This window comes from Myotis brandtii, unplaced genomic scaffold (assembly GCF_000412655.1).
Source record: "Myotis brandtii unplaced genomic scaffold, ASM41265v1 scaffold496, whole genome shotgun sequence".
Taxonomy (NCBI): domain Eukaryota; kingdom Metazoa; phylum Chordata; class Mammalia; order Chiroptera; family Vespertilionidae; genus Myotis; species Myotis brandtii.
In genome coordinates, this window is record NW_005368921.1 from 356,678 (window position 1) to 377,120 (window position 20,443).

The 20,443-nt window shown below is 54.6% G+C and overlaps 1 protein-coding gene across 1 annotated transcript; it reads right to left on the bottom strand.

Moving 5' to 3' along the window:
• Positions 1–3,468: 3,468 nt before the first annotated feature.
• ITGA7 (integrin, alpha 7) lies at positions 3,469–19,682 on the bottom strand. The gene is made up of 25 exons (XM_014548081.1): positions 19,664–19,682; positions 19,296–19,496; positions 19,115–19,194; positions 17,715–17,970; positions 17,112–17,243; positions 15,622–15,829; positions 15,302–15,495; positions 14,547–14,635; positions 14,308–14,435; positions 14,081–14,176; positions 13,848–13,909; positions 13,533–13,702; positions 12,955–13,104; positions 11,873–11,988; positions 11,172–11,364; positions 11,016–11,096; positions 10,831–10,910; positions 10,638–10,712; positions 10,400–10,502; positions 9,754–9,917; positions 9,409–9,565; positions 7,157–7,270; positions 6,600–6,698; positions 6,388–6,513; positions 3,469–4,144 (listed from the first exon to the last, which is right to left on the bottom strand). The coding sequence occupies exons 1-25, from the start codon at positions 19,680–19,682 to the stop codon at positions 3,914–3,916; spliced, it is 3,324 nt and encodes a 1,107-aa protein (XP_014403567.1). The 3' UTR covers positions 3,469–3,913.
• Positions 19,683–20,443: the final 761 nt, after the last annotated feature.

Genomic DNA, 20,443 nt, shown 5'->3' on the forward strand with positions numbered 1-20,443 from the left:
CTCTCAGTGTCCTCACAACAGAGGGCAGTGCCCCTAGGCTTTGGGACCAGGCCAGAGACTGCCACTGAGGCAGGGAAGTCTCAGAGACCAGACTTTGGGGTCACAAGCACCTTAGCAGAAAGTCCCCCAGGTACGTAAGTGGTGGCTTCTCTTTTGGCAGAAGCTTCCCTCAGAGTCTGCTTTCTGTCATTTGCATTTTGTAGAATTTTACAAGGACAGCTCCTGCGTCAGGTAGGGATGAGCTATTTCAGAGAAGTGTCCTCTCTACACAGAGCTGCCAGAGCCAGGGGCGGCCCCTGGAAGAGAGGTTTCCACAGTAGGAAACCTCGGAGCTGCTGTCCTCAGGAGGTCACAGACACGTGAACAAAGATTCACAAATCCGCAAGAAAACGCCAGAGACTGAAGACTGTTCAGAACACGCTGTGAGCACAGAGTGACTTTCTGAAGGATTAGTGAAGAGAGGGGAGTAGCCACGCCAAATGGGAGACAAAAGAGGAGCTTCAGAGCCCGGCTAGGAAAGGAAGGGTGTTTCTGGTGGAGGAAAAGGCAGGTGTACAGAACTGGGACACGTGGGACAGATGCTGTCTGCCCCCATCTGGACAGGGTGAGACGTTCAGTTCATTTTAGTGAAGAATAGGGTGAGTTGGAAAAGTGGTGGGAAATGAGGTCAAGAGAGCAGTCATCCTTAGCAAAGGTTTCTTTTCATTTTCAAAAGAGTCATTAAAGAGTTTTGTATTGTTTTTAGAAAGGTAAAACTTTCACGTGCTACAAAAGGGACTACCGGAAAAATTCTCTTCCACCCCAGTCTCCCAGTCACTCAGATCCCCTCTTTGGAGGCACTAAAGTTCACATCACCAACCTCTTGTGAATCCCCCTGGAGATGGGGAGTATCTGTGAATGAGCAGAGAGTGAATGAACAGGTAACGCACACACCACACAATTAGATGCATATTCGTATGCACACATACATATTCCCCTTTCTTTACACAAATGGAAGTACATTGGACACACTATTCTGTATCTTGTTTTAGTGGGTATAGCAGACAGTGCCAAAGAGTTCCAGAGTGGCTATATCAATTTACACTTCCACCAGTAATATCTGGTTTTATGTCTCTTCTCATTTATTCATTTATTCATTCAGATTATTATTGACTCACAGATTTTCTATTTTATTCAGTGGGTTGTAACCTAATTCCCGACTTACTTACAGTTTTATTGAGATATAAGAATGTATAAGAATGAGTGCATATTTATGGTGTACAACTAGATGAGTTTTGACCTATGTATACACCTGTGAATACATCACCCCAATCAAGATAATGAACATGTCTATCACCTATGAAAGTTCCTTGTGCCTATTTGTGACCTATTCTTCCCTCTTCCATCCCCATCCTCAGGTAACCACTGGTCTGCTTTCTGTCATTTGCATTTTGTAGAATTTTACATAAATGAAATCCTACAGCCCTGGCTGGTTTTGCTCAGTGGTTAGAGTGTTGGCCCACGGACTGAAGGGTCATGGGTTCAATTCCCAGTCAGGGGTACGTACATAGGTTGCATGCTTCATCCCCAGCCCGGGTAAGGGTATGTGTGGGAGGCAACCAATCGATGTGTCTCTCTCACATCGCTGTTTCTCTCTCTCTCGCCCCCCTCTTCCCTTGACAGCCCTGGATGGTTTTGCTCAGTGGTTAGAGTGTTGGCCCACGGACTGAAGGGTCATGGGTTCAATTCCCAGTCAGGGGTACGTACATAGGTTGCATGCTTCATCCCCAGCCCGGGTAAGGGTATGTGTGGGAGGCAACCAATCGATGTGTCTCTCTCACATCGCTGTTTCTCTCTCTCTCGCCCCCCTCTTCCCTTCCTTCCACTCTTTCTAAAAATCAATGGGAAAATATCCTCAGGTTGTGGTTTTAAAAAAAATTGGGCAAAGGACCTAAATAGACACTTCTCCAAAGAGGACATACAGATGGCCAAGAGACACATGAAAAAATGCTCAAAGTCACTAATGATGCAGAGTGATGCAAATTTAACAACACCTGTCAGAATGGCTACCATCAACAAATCAACAAGCGACATGTGCTGGTGAGGATGTGGAGAAAAGGGAACCCTCGTGCACTGCTGGTGGGAATGCAGACTGGTGCAGCCACTGTGGAGAACAGTATGGAGTTTCCTCAAAAAACTAAAAATGGAACTGCCATTTGACCCAGTGATCCCACTTTGAGGAATATAATCTAAGAAGCCAGAAACACCAATCAGAAAGAATATATGCAGCCCTGTGTTCATAGTAGCAGTATTTACAATAGCTAAGATCTGGGAACACCCTCCAAGTGCCCATCAGTGGATGAAAAAGCTGCAGTGGGTTTACACAATGGAATACTATGCAGCTGTAAAAAAGGGGGGATCTTTTATCCTTTGAGACAGCATGGAGAAACCTGGAGCATATTATACTAAGCAAAATAAGAAAGACAAGTATCACATGATCTCACTCATATGTGGAATCTAATGAACAAAATAAACTGATGAACAAAATAGATCCAGAGACATGGAAGCATGCAATAGAATGATGAATCTCAGAGGGAAGGGGGAGGTGAGGTGGGAAGAGATTAACCAAGGAATTTATATGTAGATATGCATAACCCATGGACACAGACAAGATGAGGTAGGCCTGGAGAGGGGATGGGTATGGGGTGTAGGGCATCATTGGGGGTGAAAATGGGGGACATCTATAATATTTTCAACAATAAATTTTTTTAAATAGTTCCTTTTATTGCTGAGTGATAGTCCATTGTATGAATGTACCACAGATTATTTATCTATTCAGCCATCAAACAAACCAAATGATAAGCACATAGGTTGTTTCCAGTTTTTGTCTATCCTATATAATAAAAGCCTAATATGCTGTGTCCAGTCGTTCGTTCAACCAATCAAAGCGTAATATGCTAATGATATGCTAAGGCTGCTCAACCACTCGCTATGACGTGCACTGACCATGAGGGGGAAGATGCTCTGACTGGTAGGTTAGCTTACTGCTGGGGTCCAGCTAATCAGTACTGAGTGAGATGGGCCGGACATGCCCTGGAGCCCTTCCACGGTCCCTTTCCGGCCGGCCAACCTCCCGCATCCCTCCCCAACCCCGATCATGCACCGGTGGGGTCCCTCAGCCTGGCCTGAGCCCTCTTACAATCCAGGACCCCTCAGGGGATGTCGGAGAGCCGGTTTTGGCCCAATCCCTCAGGCCAGTCCGAGGGACCCCACTGGTGCACGAATTCGTGCACCAGGCCTCTAGTTACATCTTCTGAGACCACATCCATGCCCCTCCAGGATCTGGTCACAAAATTCAGGATACATGCATCATTGCCAGGCCCCCAACCTCCCACCCACTGCCACCTTTGTCCTGAGCTGTGGGAGTCAGAGAGAATCAGGCCTTGAGGGTGAGGGAGCAGAACTCAGCAAAGAGGCCAGAGGTTTGTTCCAAATATTTTTTTAATAAATAAACAAAATCCACTAGATTGATGCAGCAAACTAAGGTCAGAGGAGAGGGGAAACGAGGGAGGGAAGAGCCCCTGAGTCAGCAACGCCACCTCCTCCCCAACCTTCTGGGCTAAGGCACTTTTGGGGAGACAGGTCCTTGGGGTCCTGTTATGCTAGGGGAATGGGAGCGGGAGAGATTAGCCCCACCTTGCATCAGGACATCGCCGCCCTTCTCACCCTACCCCGCAACCCTATTCCTGATTTCCCCTCTCCTCTCACAGTGTTCTAAGGGGAAGTTTGGGGGGGAGAGGTCTATGCCTCTGAGGAAACAGATCCTGAAAATCCTGCTGGGACACCAGCAGCCCACTCTGCCCTCTTCATCCTGAGGCGCCATCTCTGGGGAAGGGATGGAGGGGACACACGGGCCACGCTGGGACCCAGGAGGCTATGCAGTGCCTGGCACAGGGTGCCCGTCGGAGCCCAGCTCGGGGTGCCCGTCAGCAGCCAGGATGGGGTGTGCATCGGGGCTCTCCCGCCGGGGGCTACCCCAGTTGTTCCTCAGAATGGTGCCCGTCTTTTCCTCCTTGAACTGCTGTCGGTCTTCTCGCGGGATCTTTACCGCGTGGTACTGGGGCACGGTGGCCTCGGGGTACCGCGCCCGCTTGAAGAATCCCATCTGTGAGAACACCAGGCCAGACGTGAGGAGGCTGCAGGGCTGAGGTCCCTGGGGCAGATGCCCAGCACAGCCCAGCTCCTGGCTCCACCACCCCTGGGACGGAAAGAACCAAGTGCAGCAGGAAGGAGCTGGGGGAGCAGCCCCCACAGTGCCCCCGTCAGTGCTCAGTGCCCAGGTTCTCGTTTACAGCAAGAGAAAGACCGGGGGGCCCAAGGAGCAAGACCACGGACATCTCCCTTGGTACCTGAGGGAGGGGCTGAAGGTAGGACATCAGGACTGCTGACCCCAAAGGTCTCCCAGCACAAGCTTTTCAGGAGACCCACTAGCATTGCCCAGGACACAAACGAAATCTGAGGGAAAGCATGGCTTCCTAGAGCCCTGCATACTCCGAAGTGGCTCCTCTCAAGCCATGTACATGTACAGCCTGTGTACTCACTGGCAGCACCCCCCTGAGGACAGGGCCTTCTATCCATGAACTTGGTGACCCAGCCCTTCCCTAAATCCTGAACATGCTACACTCACACTCGGGACTGCCAGAGACTGGGACATGCTCAGACTGCACGGTACCTCCTTGCATGTTTGTCTCTGCACTTCATGCCCAAGAAAAGGCATGCATGGCACCTCCCTGCACTCCACATGCTCACACTGCAAGACCCCACCCAGCCCCCTGTGCATGCCCCCGGCTGTGTGTACTCACGCTTCTAAGCTCATCCTTACATTATCTTCCACCCCAGTTCCTAGGACTCACCCCACCCTCATGCAATCTCATTTCTTCACCCTGAATGTTCCTGAACGCTGGGCACGCTACTAACACTCACACACACACATACACACACACGCACACACACATGCACACGCACATATTTGTACACACGCACGCACACATGCACACAAACAAAAATTACCCCACAGTCCCTTATTTGTACACACGCACACACACATGCACACACACATATTTGTACACACGCACGCACACACATGCACACAAACAAAAATTACCCCACAGTCCCTGGACCCCCAACTTCCACAGCCGAGGGCTGCACGGCCAGACGGGCCCGGTGATAGTTAGTGGGAAAAGATGAGTTCTGGCTGCTCCGACGGAAGAAGCCACACTGGGATGTCAAGGGAGAAGGGGAGCAGATGAGGGGGAGACAGGAGACTGAGGAAGGGTGGGGCTGTCTCTGCTCTGCCCCTTCTGTGGGTGCGGGGAGCCCGGATCCTGGCACCAGTTTCATGAAGGCAGCAATCTCCCCCAAGGACGACCAGGTTCCCACAGTGTGGGTGCCACTCCAGAGGCCTGGCCCCCTGATGGCTCCCACTGGTCAAAGGGTGAGTTTGGTCTGTGATTGGCTGGGGCTGGGATGGGAGGCTGTTCCCCACATGGCCCCGAGGACAGCACGGTTCCATACAGTCTCGCTGTGGCATGTGGGTTCGGGTATGCCCTGCACTGAGTGCTTTGATGTGGAGCCCCAGACACAGATTTGATTCTGTCTATACTCTGTGTCTACAAGAATGTCCATGGGGAACCTGGTATGTGGAGGCTCCAAGTTCAGTCCTAGGGGCAGTTTCCTGGGTTAGTTCCCCAGGCTGTTGGCCTTCATGGCCAGTTTCCTTCCCAGCCTTACCCTGCCACGCTCTAATTAAGCCAGACCACACTTCCCTGCCTCCATGACTCCCCCACCCCCTCACCTCCCACATCCAGATCCTACTACCCCGCCTTCTTCTCGCAGTGGTTCTCAACCTTCCTAATGCCTCGACCCTGTAATACAGTTCCTTTATACAGTTATGTTGTGGTGAGCCCCAACCATAAAATTATTTTCGTTGCTACTTCATAACTGTAATTTTGCTACTGTAATGAATCGTAAAGTAAATATCTGATATGCAGGATGTCTTTTCAGGGGTCTCGACCCACAGGTTGAGAACCGCTGTAAGGCCTGGCTCCTGGGCCTCCTGCCCGCAGCCATTTCTCCTCAGAGCTCCCACTGCACTTTCTTGACTGACTGCCCATCCTTGACTCCAAGGCCCCCTCCCTCACTAGACTGTCAACCCCCTGAGGACAAGACCTACATCTGGCTTGTCTCTGAACCGTCCAGGACCTGACAGAGTCCCTGGCACAAGCAGGGCAGGTGCTCAGTGCAGATTTGCTGAGTAAATGAAGCGGGTGGGTGAGAACCACGCAGGAAAGGCCACCTCCCCGCCAGGGAAGCCCAGCCCCCACCGGCCCCATCCTCCCCAAGCCGCACCTTCCACAGGAGCAGCACCAGCAGCGCCAGCACCAGCAGCCCCGCCAGGACAGCCAGGAGGATGACCCACCAGGGGACTCCCTCTGCCACCACGGCCACGGGGTCCAAGTACACCATCACTGGGATCTGGGGAGCGAGGGGTTAATGGAGCAAGAGCTGGGGCAGCAGGAGAGAAGAGCTCCTCCACCCCCACCTCCAGTCCTGCGGCTCACCACTGTGGAGGCATCTCTGAGCACCAAGTTCTTGATGGAAGACTTCACGGTGATGTTGGCTCGGACAATCACTTCCAGGGACTTCACAGCTGAGTACTCCTAAGGGAGCAGGGAAGCAGGCCCTCCTCCTAAATGCCCCCATCCCCTCACCCCGCCCCCAGCTCCTGAAATTGTAGAATGGTGCCCAACACAGAGCATGTTTCTACCTGTCTAGGTTTAAGAGTGTGCTGCAGCCCAGCCGGTGTGGCTCAGTGGTTGAGCACCAACCTATGAACCAGGAAGTCACAGTTCGATTCCCGGTCAGGGCACAGACCCGGGTTGCAGGCTTAATCCCCAGTGTGGGACATGCAGGAGGCAGCTGATCAATGATTCTCTCTCATCATTGATGTTTCTATCTCTCTCTCTTTCTTCCTTTCTCTATGAAATTAATAAAAATATATTTAAAATTTAAAAAAGAGTGTGCTGCATTTGTAAAGGGAAGAGGTAGAAGAGAAGTGAGTCCTGGAGGGGCTGCCGGGGAAGAGGACACCCAGTCCAAGCCCTAGTCACACTCTCACCTCCAGGAAGGTGCTGTTCCAGAGGCGGCCCCAGACATGCAGCACAGCCGCGCGGTCGAAGCTGTAGAGTGGGCAACTGAACAACACGCAGTTGGCGGTGCCCCGGGCGCAGTCCTGGGGACCAGACGGACAGGGCTTTGAGCTGCTGAGCCTGCCCAGGGCCCATATCCTCACAAATGCAGTCACACAGACAGAGTCTGCCCAGATCCTTCATCCATCCCTCCATGAGCCTCCACATCTTGGACCCCTTTTCTCCTTGCTCCTCACCCATATCTCTATTTTCATGACCAGGCCTCAAACTTCCCTCCTCCAGGAAGTCTTCCCAGACTAACCCTAACCCAAATCTGGGCTATTTGGCTTTGAAATGCATGGGGAGCAGGGTGGAGGGCTCTTCCTTGACAGCAGCAGGCAGATTAGCTTCCCCAATTGATGTGGATGTGACCTAATGTTGGTCCCGTTAATTGAGCACCTACTACCTGCCAGGTACTTATCTCATTTAAGCTTTACAACTATCCTGCAAGATGCATATTATCATCATCCCCATTTTTCAAATTAGAAAATTGAGGCTCAAAGCGTCCAGGTGACCTACCTTAGGTCCCAGAACTAGCAAAACTGATAAGTGGTGAAGCTCATCTTTGAACCCAGGTCCATATTGGGCAAAACCATACTCCTACACTAAGCCCAACTCACTGACAGGAGAGGAGGCTGGGGGGACTCAGGCCCTGCTCCTTCCAGGCCTGACCCATATCCATTTGGCCTAACTTCACCTCATGGTCTACTTGCCTAAAAACATATTCAACACACTTCAGAGACAGAAGAATGGCTTGAGAGTGTTTGAATTCTGTCAATCGTCTTTTATTTGGCTACTTTTGAGTAAATCAAGAACCCTCGGTCAATGTGTCTAAAAACAAGGCCTTAATTTTAAGTTAAAGAATTAATTTCAGCCCTAACCAGTTTGGCTCAGTGGATAGAGCATCAGCCTGCGGACTGAAGGGTCCCAGGTTCGATTCCGGTCAAGGGCATGTACCTTGGTTGCGGGCACATCCCCAGTGGGGTGTGTGCAGGAGGCAGCTGATCGATGTTTCTCTCTCATCAATGTTTCTAACTCTCCCTCTCCCTTCCTCTCTGTAAAAAAATCAATAAAGTATATTTTTTTAAAAAGAATTAATTTCAAAGTTCTGAATAAAAAAGGAGTTCTTTCAGAGGAAATTCGCCTCATGGAGAAGGTCAGACCACCCATACACCAGGGAAACAGCAGTCGCCTTATCCCCAGGCACCTTCCTTCGCCTCAGGCCTGCTCTCAGGGGAGCAGGGGAGCGGAGGGCCAGGAGGCACCGGGTGTCAGTGGAGCTCCCTCCCAGACCGATGAAGCCAGAGCTGGCCCAACTGCTCACATTCCCCTGCGAACAGTCTTCCACTCCTTGCCTCCACGCCTGGCTTCACCTCCTGGCAACTGGCCAAATACCCCCTTAATCGTGTTCCCCCCACACTCTCACTGCAGCACCATTCTCAAGGGGTGAGCATAGAGAATATGCCAATTTGCTCCATAAATCCACTTAAAGGACAAAACTTCGTAAAGCAAGCAGGAAAAGGGGGGCGAAACTGCTCAAAGGGGATAGACTTAATGAATCACACATAATACACTATCGTTTTAATTATTAGAACTTCTTAAAACTTAAAATGCTTTCGACATTGTAAAAATCAAGCAGGTTTTCTTACACAAATTGACTTTTTTGTCCTAAAAGACTTCAAAAGAACAACAGATTTCAAAGGTAGCTAAAACCATCCCATCCCTATGAAATGCTATCTTTGGGCCCAACTGGCGTGGCTCAGTGGTTGAGCATCGACCTGTGAACCAGGAGGTCACGGTTTGATTCCAGTCAGGGCACATGCCAGGGTTGGGGGGTTCGATCCCCAATGGGGGGGCGTGCAGGAGGCAGCCAATCAATGATTCTCTTTCATCATTGATGTTTCTATCTCTCCCTCTTCCTTCCTCTCTGAAATCAATAAAAATATTTTTTTAAAAACTAAAGTGTTATCTTTGGTATAAATGTGAGGAGCACCGAATGCACAGCCAACTGCCCTGCTCTCGAGTAAGCACTTGGCAGGTGTGCGGGACTGTCCATCAGCCCTCAGCAGGCCAGCCTCCCTGGACACCCACCACGCTGAGTGAAGCGCCATGCCCTCAGCATCCTCTGTCACCCCCCCACACACACCCCCATTCTGCCTGCACACATTTGCCCTGCCCTCACCAGGGTGATGTTTTTCTTCTTCTCAGCAGAGGACACTGGCCACCAGGATGTGCTGGGCTCCTGCTGCTCAGGAGGCACCTGCTGCTCCGGCTGCTCCGGCTGCTCCAGCTCTCGACGCCTCCTGTCCCTGCTGTCCACATCCTGGATGTGGGGAAAGGGGCCCAGTGAGTGTCCCTCCAAATACGGCAATCCTGAGATGGCATCTCCTCCCCACTGCCTTCCCCCCCCCGCCCCGCCCCCTGCCACACACACACACACACACACACACACACACACACACACACATGCACGCGTGCATACACACACCTCATAGACAGGACGGAGCCTCACAGCCCAGGGGTCTCTTTGGGCCTGGGGGAACAGAGTCCCTTCTGCCCAGGGCCCTGCCCGCCCTCCAGCTCCACCCGCATGGGGTACAGCAGCCACTTCCCGTTGGCAATCTCGTGGGGCCACATGATGTTGAGGAAGGCAGAGCCAAGGGTGTTGAGTGACTGGCCCTGGTTGGAGACCTGTGGCACAGAGAATGTGAAGGGAGGGGGCTGGTTTCTGAGCGGCCCTAAATCACAGCGATGGAGGGGATGGGGTCGAGGGGAGGGCCTCGGGAAGCACAGTTTCAACAAAGATTCAGGATCTGAGACCCCACTAGGCACCACTCTATGCCAACCCCAAACCCAGGAAAACCTGGAGAGGTCCCTGGGAGGTGTGGGAAGCCCCAGCCAAGCCAGAGCAGAGTTCTGAGGAGAGACATCAGCCCTCCCCGCCATGTTCCCATCCCCCAGCTGAGGCCCCAGACAGAGAAGCTTCCCGGGGCTCTCATGGCCTCCCGTTAGAGATGACCAGGAAACACCTGCCCACAGCTGAGGTCCAGGAGCAGGGGGAGGCCTCGAACTCACCATAGAGTAGAAGACCCCACCCTTGGGACCTGTCTCAGACACTTCTCTGTGCCAAGAAGGGAGGGCGACCATGAGGGACCACATACCAGGACACTTACCGTGACCTCATACTTGACCTTGCTGCCCACATCCCGCTCAGACCGCATGGCACTTTCACCCCGCACCACGCCGGAGAAGAAGAGCTGCTGGGGAATGGCCACCCTAGAAAAGAGGGGTCAAATGGGGACTGCGGAGGCCTGAGGCCTGACAGAGAGTCAGGAGGCAGAGCCCAGGCCTGGGTGTGGGAGTGGCAACGCCTGCCCCTCCAGCGCAGGTGCCCACTGGGGCCGGGCTTACCCCGTAATGGACAGTGGCAGCTCAATGAAGACATTGGCCCGGGCAGAGACGGGGTGCAGCTCCTGCTCGCTGATCCTGGTGTGTGGGCAAAGGCAGGAGTGGGCACGGGCACCACCTCAAGGGTGAGTCCCTTTTAGGTAGACATCAATTCCACTGCCCCCAACCTTACCCACCCCAGGCCCAGCAGGCTTACGTGGACAATAGCAGCTCCACCTCCAGCTCTGTGGTCTCAATGGTGATTCCTGAGGTGCTGAGGATGAGGTAGAAGGCGATCTAGGCCAATGGTGGGGTGGGATTAGAGCCAAGGGAAGCCAGGAACTTGAGGAGGGGTCAGGGGTTAGAGGTCACTCAGATAGGGATAAGGGCAGATGTGCCAACCTGGGCATCTCTCTTCATGGGGTTCCCCAGCTCACACTCAACACGGGAGGCATTCTCATTGGACAGGCACAGGGGCTTCTCCTGGAGTGGGGAGAGGGGAGGTCAGTTTGGGTTAATGCAGACCCCCAAGACCATGCCCCCCGCCCCGGTCCTCACCGCAGGATCCAGGGCCCGCACTCCTGAGTAGTGCAGAGAGGCAGGGAGGCTGACCAGCAGCTGGGCTTCATGGGCATCGTCCCCATCAGCCTGGGGCTGTGCTGGGTCCGAGGGAAAATTGGTGACCTTCAGCTCCAGGCCGATGAATGGCTGCCCACTCAGTGCAAACAGGGCTGTTGTCCCATCCACATCCCTAGAGGGTCAGATCCCACTCACTCTAAGATCAGAAAATCTCCCCCTGCCTCGCCCACTCCTGCCTCCCTCCCCCAGTGAATGCCACTGGCCTCCGCTCCCTGAGCCTCTGCTCCCACCAGTCCAAGCCTCAGGTCCTCCCCATGTTCCAGAGATCCAGGATGGGAGCCGGGGGCCTTCGTTCTGATCCCAGCTCCACCACTGACTCCTCATCTTGGGCAAGTAACCTCTGAACCGCTCTAGGCCTCTGTTCTCCATCTATGCAGTGGGACTAATAATAATTCCTACCTCACAGGGTCGGGAAGGACTGCTAGTCCTTGCACAGTAGCCCCTCTGCCCCATCACTGACCCTCATCTGCAGTCTTCTGAATCATCAGCAGGTCTCCCCCAGCCTTCCAGCCTCCCGCTGCAGGCTCAGCCCCTCCCTCTGCCTGGCCCTCCTGAAGGGGCTTCCTTCCGTTCCTTGAACTCTTGCCTGCCCACCCCACCTGCCCCCTTGCCCCACTCACATGGGCAGAGGCTTGAACTCCGTGTCGCTGACCCGGGCACAGAAGCGGGCGTGGACCAGCTGCAGATTGCTCTGACAGATCTTATCTTCACCACAGCCTTGCTTCAGGAAGTGGACCTGGGAAGAGATTTTTTTCTTTTTTGTTTTGTTTTCTTTTGTTTGTTTTATTGATTTTAGAGAGAGGAAGATGAGAGAGAGAGAGAGAGAGAGAGAGAGAGAGAGAGAGAGAGAAACAGAGAGAGAGACAGAGAGAGAGAGCGAGAGAAAGAGAGAGGTTGCCTCCTGCAGGTGCCCCAACCAGGCATCAAACCGGCAACCTGGGTATATGCCCTGACCAGGCATTGAACCCGCCACCTTTTTGTGTACAAGATGACACTCCAGCCAACTGAGCACATTGGCCAGGGCTGGGAAGAGATTTGAGGAGAGAGTCATTCCTAGGGGACAAGAAAGGGTGCAAATGTGTCACCAAGGCATATGGTGGGGTCGAGTATCACAGGATTACACAACCTGGATTCAACTCCCAGATCTGCTGCTTGCTGCCTGTGTGGTATTGAGCTGGTCAGCTAACCACGCTGAGCTGTGCCCTCATCAGTACAACGATGGGAGTACTGTGATGCCGCAGTAGAGACTAGCAGGCTGGTCCACTGCAAGACCCTCTCTCCCCAGCCTTCCTTGCAGGTAACTGAGTTCCAGATTCGGAAGGTGAAGAGAAAGTGAAGAGTGCCACTTCCAGACTGTCCGTGAGAACCATACGCGGAGCTTTGTGCTCCCCCTCCCAGCTGAGCAGGATGGAGGTGACCTAAGGGCCTTGGAAGCCACATTTGAAAATGGCAGACCCACATCAGCCTGGGCCCCTGAATGACCCATAGAATCAAAGAGCACTGCTCCCTCTGACTAGGAACACATGACCCTTTGGGCCATTTCCCACTCTGAGGTCTAGTTGTTACAGCACCTGAGACATGAGGAACTGCTGGGAAACACGTGAAGGAACTCTGCAAGCTATGAGCGAATGTCACTGATGAGGGACTATGATCACTGCTCCTCCCAGCAACTTTTTCTGGCTAAATCAGAACCCATGCTCACCTCTGCTCGGTGGGTGCTGGGCTGGTGGGCATTGAGGATGGGGGCCACTGGGGGCAGCCCCTGGCCAGGAACCTGTCGCCGAAGCCGAGGGGTCTGCAGACTATAGGACAGGGTCACCACAATGGCCCGAAGCTTGTCTTTGACATTCTCCTGGAAAGGGGAAAGATGAAATGAATACAAGAACAATCCCCAGGCCATAGCCTTGACCAAAGCCCCACCCAGACCTAGGACAAATTCTGAAACGTGGAAAGAAGTTTAGGGAGATGAAGGAGAAAAGTGGAGAGCTGAGCAGGAAGGGAGAGTGACTAGGGTGGACAAGGGAAGAGACCCAGGATTTAGGGCTTTGAGGACCAGATGTGACCATGGACCCTGCCATCTCCATCTCCAGGGAGTACAGAACTCGGCAGGAGACATAAGAAGGCAACAGGTGAGGAGGAGGTCAGCCCGTAAGGGAGGCTTCCCAGAAGTCCAGATCTCAGGACAAGGTGTGCGTGTGTTAGGGAAGAAGCTAAGAGGAATCCAGGAGAAGAGATCATGCCATGACCATGACCCTCAGTGGCCAAGGGGTCAGTGTCCACCTGTAACTGAAACATGGTGTCTCCGCAGACTCGGTCATGCTGGTGTTTCAGCCACACGGTGCCCGAGGCCTGGTGCTTAGGGTCATCTGGGCCACGGCTCAGGAAGGTCACACGGGGAACCTGGCCCCGGAGCCTTCGGTCTGTGTCCCCGTCTAGCACATAATTCAGGGCTTTGGCAAGTGGGGAGAGGAGAGGAGACAGTGAGCTAGGGAACTGCTTCAATCTGACCCTGTTCCCAGGGACCCATCTCTCCACCTTGGAGTGACCTGACCGGAAACCCAAAGCGGTGGGAGGTGGGAAGGAGACCTCACTCACCCACAATAGGGCTGTAGCTGCTGGGGGTTGCCATGTAGCTGAAACAGACTCTTATGTCCACACTGTGGGGGGTAAAGGGTAGCTGATGGGCCAAGGCCCCACCCCCACCCTGCCCACTCCTGACCCAGCCTCAGCCCCTAGTGCCAAACTAGGCAGAGAAATGGAGAAGGAAGAGGGGCCTGGAGGCCCTGGAGGTCCCCACCCAGCCTCCCTCCCCTTGGATCCCGCCTCACCAGACCAAGTGGCCGCCAGCACAGTTGGGCTGTTCTAGGTCAATGGCTCGTGGAGCAATGATGACCTCGTGGGAGACGTGGAGGACAGGCCTGGCCCTGGGGAATGGGGAGTTGAGGGCACGAAGAACATGAGAAGATCAGGCTGGGAAATGGGAGGGGGCTCTTCAGCATCAGATTTGGGGTGAGTGGGGCTTATGTCCTCAGGAAGGGAGAAGACAGGAGCTCACCTGAAGAGCACAGCAGTGTCGGCCAGGGAGCCCACCAGCAGGTCAGGGTAATGGTTCCCATCCACGTCCAGGCCGCCCGACAGGGAGTAGCCGAAGCTCTTCAGGCTCACGGCCTCGCCCTCCAGCACCTGCAGGTCCTGACTGTCAGCCAGCACCCCGCCTCCCCTCCTCCCCTGCCCTCCGTTGCTATGCCCCTTATGGCACCCACACCCACTCCCTCATCCCAACAAGCCCCTCACCTGGGAAGGTTTGATGACAACCCCCAGGCTGCTCCCGTGGTAGATAAAGACTTTCCCATCCCCATCAAAGGGAGCGCCCACTGCGATATCTGTGCGAGCAGAAAAGGCAGTCAGACTGTGGGGGCAGGGGTGACGGGGTCCAGGCCCCAACGTTCCCTCCGTCACTCAGTTCCATACCATACGTGTTCTATTTCATTGAGAAGCCACTGAGTCCCAGGCACCTTACACACCTCACAGCTCATTTTTTAAATATATTTTTATTGATCTCAGGGAGGGAGAGAAAGACAGAAACATCAATGATGAGAGAGAATCATTGATCGGCTGCCTCCTGCACACCCCGCACTGGGGATCGAGCCTACAACCCAGGCATGTATGCCAATCTGGAATCAAGCTGTGACCTCCTGGCTCATAGGTCAAGGCTCAACCACTAAGCCACACCGGCCGGGCCTCACACCTCATTTTTTAAACCTCTCAGCTATTCTCTGCAAATATTACTAGCTCAGAAACATTAGGTAACTTGCCCAAAGTCATAAAGCTGGTAAATGATAACGTTCAGGTGTGAGCCATGTGGCTTCTCTCCCTGAGCCCACAAAAGACCTCCCCTTGGGGGGAAATGGGCAACATCTGTGATAGTGTCAACAACAACAACAACAAAAAAGAAAGAAAGAGAAGCCCTCCCTGACCTCTGAGGCACCTCCCACCCCCCGCCCCTGCCCTGCCCCTCCCTGTCCTGAGCCCTCCAGTTCCCGTCACACCTGGGAAGCCATCGTGGTTGAGGTCCCCGAGGACAGCCAGGCTGATCCCAAACATGGAGTCGGGGGAGCCACAGAGCCGAAGCGGGGAGACCTCAGCCCAGTGACCCCCCTGGTTCATGTACACATACACGGCACCCCCCAGCTCTTCTTGGCGCTCAAAGAAGTAGGGGGCACCCACTACCAGGTCTGCCCAACTATGGAGAAAGAACGACAGTCAGTGTGGGGTCCTGCCCACCCAGGGAAGTCAGGAGGAGATGCCAGAGGCCCCTCGGACCTTCTGGACCCAGCTCCCGCGGCTCCACCCCCGGCCGCCCACTCACCCGTCGTTGTTGAGATCAGCCACCGCCAGCGAGTAGCCAAAGCCGGAGGTCAGGCGCTCCCCTGACAGCATAACTTCGGGCACCAGGCGACTGGCACTGTCTTTGCGCAGAATGACCACAGCCCCCTTGTGGTTTGCCCGGGGGGCCCCTGCCACGAAGCTCAGTTCCTCGGCACGCACCAGACTCTTCCCCGAATCGATGGAGAAACCTGGGCAGGTGTGGCCTCCCAGTGAGCTCAAGAGCCAGGGCGAGTCACAGCCCCCCACCTCCTCTCCTCATGGGTCTGGGGCCAGAGACGGAGCCCCCCTCCAAGTGATCACCACCACAGCTGCACTTCTCCGCCCCTCCAGAGGCCTCACAGCCCCCCGCCCACCCAGAGCCTGGAGTTTGGCACAAGAAGTGCAATGAGATCAGCCTCGGGGACTGGGGAGGAGAGAGAAAGGCAATGGCTGAGAAGCCAGACACTGGGCAGGAGCAAACCCACCGGCAGGAGCTGGGGCAGGCCCCACCCCTCCGATTCCCAGAGAACTCCTCTGCCCTCTGCACGCCCAGGGGGCCCCATCCTGTCCAGTGCACCTTCTGCGCCCCCACTCCCACCATCCTGGCAGGGAGCGAAGTCTTCACATGGAGGCGGGAGACAAGGGAAGTGGGGAAGAGCTTGATCCACCCCAGTATCTCCCAGGCCTCCTTTCCTCCTTCTCTGCCGTGGGATGCAGATGAGACAATGAGAGGGACGTACCAACACGGCTAGACTTTTCTGCACACACACACTCACACTCACAAACCCCTATGCAGACTTTTGTCCAGCATCCATCCCTGAGAAAATGTCCCCCTGGAGGTCTAGCCTCCTTCCTTCCCACATGGTGTCCACCCACCTCGTAGGTTCTTCTCACCCCCACCCCTGCCTATGAAGACCCCTGTTCACAGCCCCTTAGGTTGTCCCCCATGGGGCCTCTTCTTCTTGGGCCTGGTTACTGGGCCCAGCTTGTCTCTGAAATTTGGGCCCAACATGTATTTCCCTGGGTGTGTGTTGGGGGAGGGAGGGGAAGCCAGGCCAAGCCCCCAGGGCCCAGGAGGACGTGGGTGGGCGCTTACAAACCTAAGTAGCTATTCAGGGCCAAGTCTCCGGCTGGTCCTGGGAGCCGGTCAGCGGGGTCCAAAGTTTTATACACCAGCTGGTCGGGGTCTGAGCTATCAATGTTGGTCACAAAGAGCAACCCTGTGGGGGCCGGGGGGGGGGGGGACGGGGAGAGACACCGGGGAAGGGACATCCAGAAGACGGGCCACGGAGTGGAGAAACAGAGCCAGACACAGGCAAGAAGGAGACGAGGAAAAGGCGGAGAAAGAATACAAGAGAGACAAAGAGGCCAAAGGGATAAGAATAGAGAAACGAAGACAGAGATAGAGACGGGAGGGTGGGAGCGTGGAGAGGGAGGACAAGAGAGAGGAGCAGAGGGTTAGAGAGGCTCTGGGCCAGGAGGGGTCCCTACCAAAGTAGCTGTTGGCAGGGACCGGGATGAGGCGGGGGTCCTGCTCCTTCTCACCCCCCGCCTCGTAGGGCCCGTCGTCCAGGTGGGCCAGGTCCGCTGAGCCCTGCGCACAGAGCTCCACCCTGGCAGTGCCTGCAAGGACAGACCCGTTAGTGCCAGGGCAGGAGCCCCCTTTAGGCCAGATGGTAGTGAGACAGCCACACAAGGAAGCCCCTCCTCTCCTTTCCAGCACCACCTCCCCTCCCCCCCAAGCTTCTGGGGTCCCACAGACTTGGCACACACTCACCGAGTGTCAGCTCAGCCAGCGGCAGCGTGCGGAGACGGGCATGGGAGTGATGAGGTGTGGGCTGGTGTGGTGGTAAGGAGGACCAGCCGTGCGTGTGGGCTCATGCCAGCGTGTTGAGGAACACTCGGCCATGCGAAGGAGAGGAGATACCTCCATTCGTGTGTGTGCTGGCATGATAGGGGTGGAAGGCATGGCAGTGCCCGGGGCTACATGGCAGTGAACATGTGGGCATGCGTGGCCACGTGCTGCCCGCAGTCCCCTCTCTGAGCTAAGAGGACCGTTTGGTTGCCTTCTCCCCTCCGGGAGGAGTGACTCACCCTTCCAGTTATAGGTTCCTGGGGCCCCAAAGAGGAGGTAGTGGCTGTCAGGGGAGAAGGCAGCGGCCGCGCCCTGCTGGCAGAACCCAAATTGATCGTGGCCCTGGGGGCGCCCCTCACAGAACTTCCACTCGCCACCATCCAACTCATCCCGGATGGCCAGGTCCTGGCTTAGCACAAAGCAGCGACCGATCACGTCCCTCGTCTCCAGGATTTGGTCCACTCGCTGCCTGGCCTCATATCTGTGCGCACAGGTCTGCAGGAGGAAGGAGGCAGGGGCCATTCCCCTGGGTGGGCCCGGGGCCTGCTTCAGCCACGCTGCCCACATGCAGACACTAGGCAGGCGCTGGCTCATGTGCACGTACCACACACACACTCACTCACAATCCCCTGTGCGGGCACCACTTGAGCACCACCCGCCCAGTGTTACCATGACCCACTGTCCCATCGGCACCCACTCCCTTGCCCTGGGCACCCACAGGCATGACTAAGCCAGAACACAGGCCTCGTGGCTTCGTGATTTCACCCAACGTGCCAAGTTTGACCCTGTCTCTGGCCCTTGGTGCATCACCTCATCTTCCTCCCTGCTCCACTCTCCAAGTATCAGTTATTCTTGAAAGCCTGACTCAGATCGCCCCATCTGCAGGAGTCCTTTCTCTCCACGCCTTCAGACTTCGATCTGGGGACTATACGCTCACTTAACATTAACCGTGCTCGGCCCCATACTGACTTGTATTCATAATTGTGGCCCTGGAGCATCCCATGCGCCAAACGGTTGCCGGTTGGATTCCCTGTCAGGGCACATGCCCGGGGCTGCAGGCTCGATCCCCAATAGGGGGTGTGCAGGAGGCAGCTAATTGATGTTTTGCTCTCACATTGATGTTTTTCTCTCTCCCTCTCCCTTCCTCTCTCTCTAAAAATCAATTTTTAAAAGTCTTTGAAAAAAATAATAATTGTGTGTTTGTGCATGTTAGTAATGATACAGAGAGAGACAGAGAAGGAGAGGATGAGACTCTCCATATGCAGTAGCTATTTGAGGCATGGACCAAGCTTTTCCCTGTCTTTACATAGCCTCTCCCAGTAGCTAGCACAATGCCTGATGCTTAACAAGTTCTCAGTAAGCGTTTGACAAATGGATGAATGGATGAAATGTTTAGATGGTTTAAATGTATAAGGACAGGGGCCATGTCTTATACTTTTTTTATATCTCCTTGAGGTCCTGGAAATCAGACCATCATACAAATGCCCAACCTGTGTTCTGTAAGCACATCTATGCATTTGTGCGTACGCGCACGCACACACACACACACACACACACACACACCCATATCTATGCATTTGTGCGCGCACACACACACACACACCCCACCCTGGCATGCGGTTACAGAAGTGGTACTCACAACAATCTTGCCCCCAGGACCCTGGCTCCGAACACTAACTCCCAACCACTGGTTCTCCTTGCTCTCCTTCTGCACATCAGCTGGAGGCAGGACACTGGGAATTAGGGGAGGGAAGAGGAGGCCAAGTCCTCTCCTCCCCTCTTCATGTGCACCCCCCACTCCACTCCCACAGCGCACATACCTCCCTGGTCAATGTCCACTCTGTAGCAGTCAGTCTCCTCCAGGCTCAAGGGGCAAGCGAAGAGGCCTCCAGTGCGGTTCGCCTGCTGCCCAGGCAGAGCCAGGGCCTGGGGAGCGCCCACCAGCAGCCTGTGCCACGGGGCAGGGGCAGGAGTGAGCAGCCAGAATGCTCCCCCTCCACAGAGCTGCCCTGGCCCAAACCCTCAGTACCAAGCAGAGTGTCGAAGGACTAAGAATAAAGGCCAAAAGGCAATTTCCTAAGTCCTGACCAGGGCAGGTGAGACAAGGAAATCATATTTATTTGGCACCTACTCTGGGTCAGGCTCTAGGCTAAATGCCAGGGACATGAGGACATTAACCTTAACATACTTGGCCATGTAATCATCATGTTACATATGCACATACTATCTGTATGAAGAACCACATGCACAGCTAAAACTGGTTTGGCTCAGTGGATAGAGCGTCGGCCTGCGGACTGAAGGGTCCCAGGTTCGATTCCGGTTGAGGGCATGTACCTTGGTTGCGGGCACATCCCCAGTGGGGAGTGTGCACGAGGCAGCTGATCGGTGTTTCTCTCTCATCGATGTTTCTAACTCCCTATCTCTCTCCCTTCCTCTCTGTAACAAATCAATAAAATATATTTTAAAAAAAAAAAGAACCACATGCACAGTAGACACACACACACACACACACACTCACTCACTCACAGCAACCCGACAGCCTGGCCAGCAGTGCTGGTTTGAAAGAACCGCCTGTTTCCAGCACCTGTTCCTGACCAGGCCTTTCCTACCCACTCCCTGGCCCCATTCCCAAGCTCTGCCCTCCTCCCCAGTCCTGTTGAAACCTTCCCAGAAATGCCGAGAATGCTGGGCGCAAGCGTAATAGAGGCCCAGACTGGCACCATGAGGTGGCCCAGGGATCAGGTTTGGAGGCCAAGCAAGAGGCTAGACATGGGCCTACTTCCCCCACCCTTTCATCAGGGACCCGCCAAAGACCCCACCCCGCAACCCTGCCAGCCCAGGGTTCTATAGTCACTCCGGCCGGCAGGCAGCAAGGTAGAGGCAAATTTCTCATCTGGTCTCCAATCTTCCCTCCATTCTCCCCCCACTTCCTGAAACCCCTTTCCCAGCCTTCCTTCTCCTCCCACAG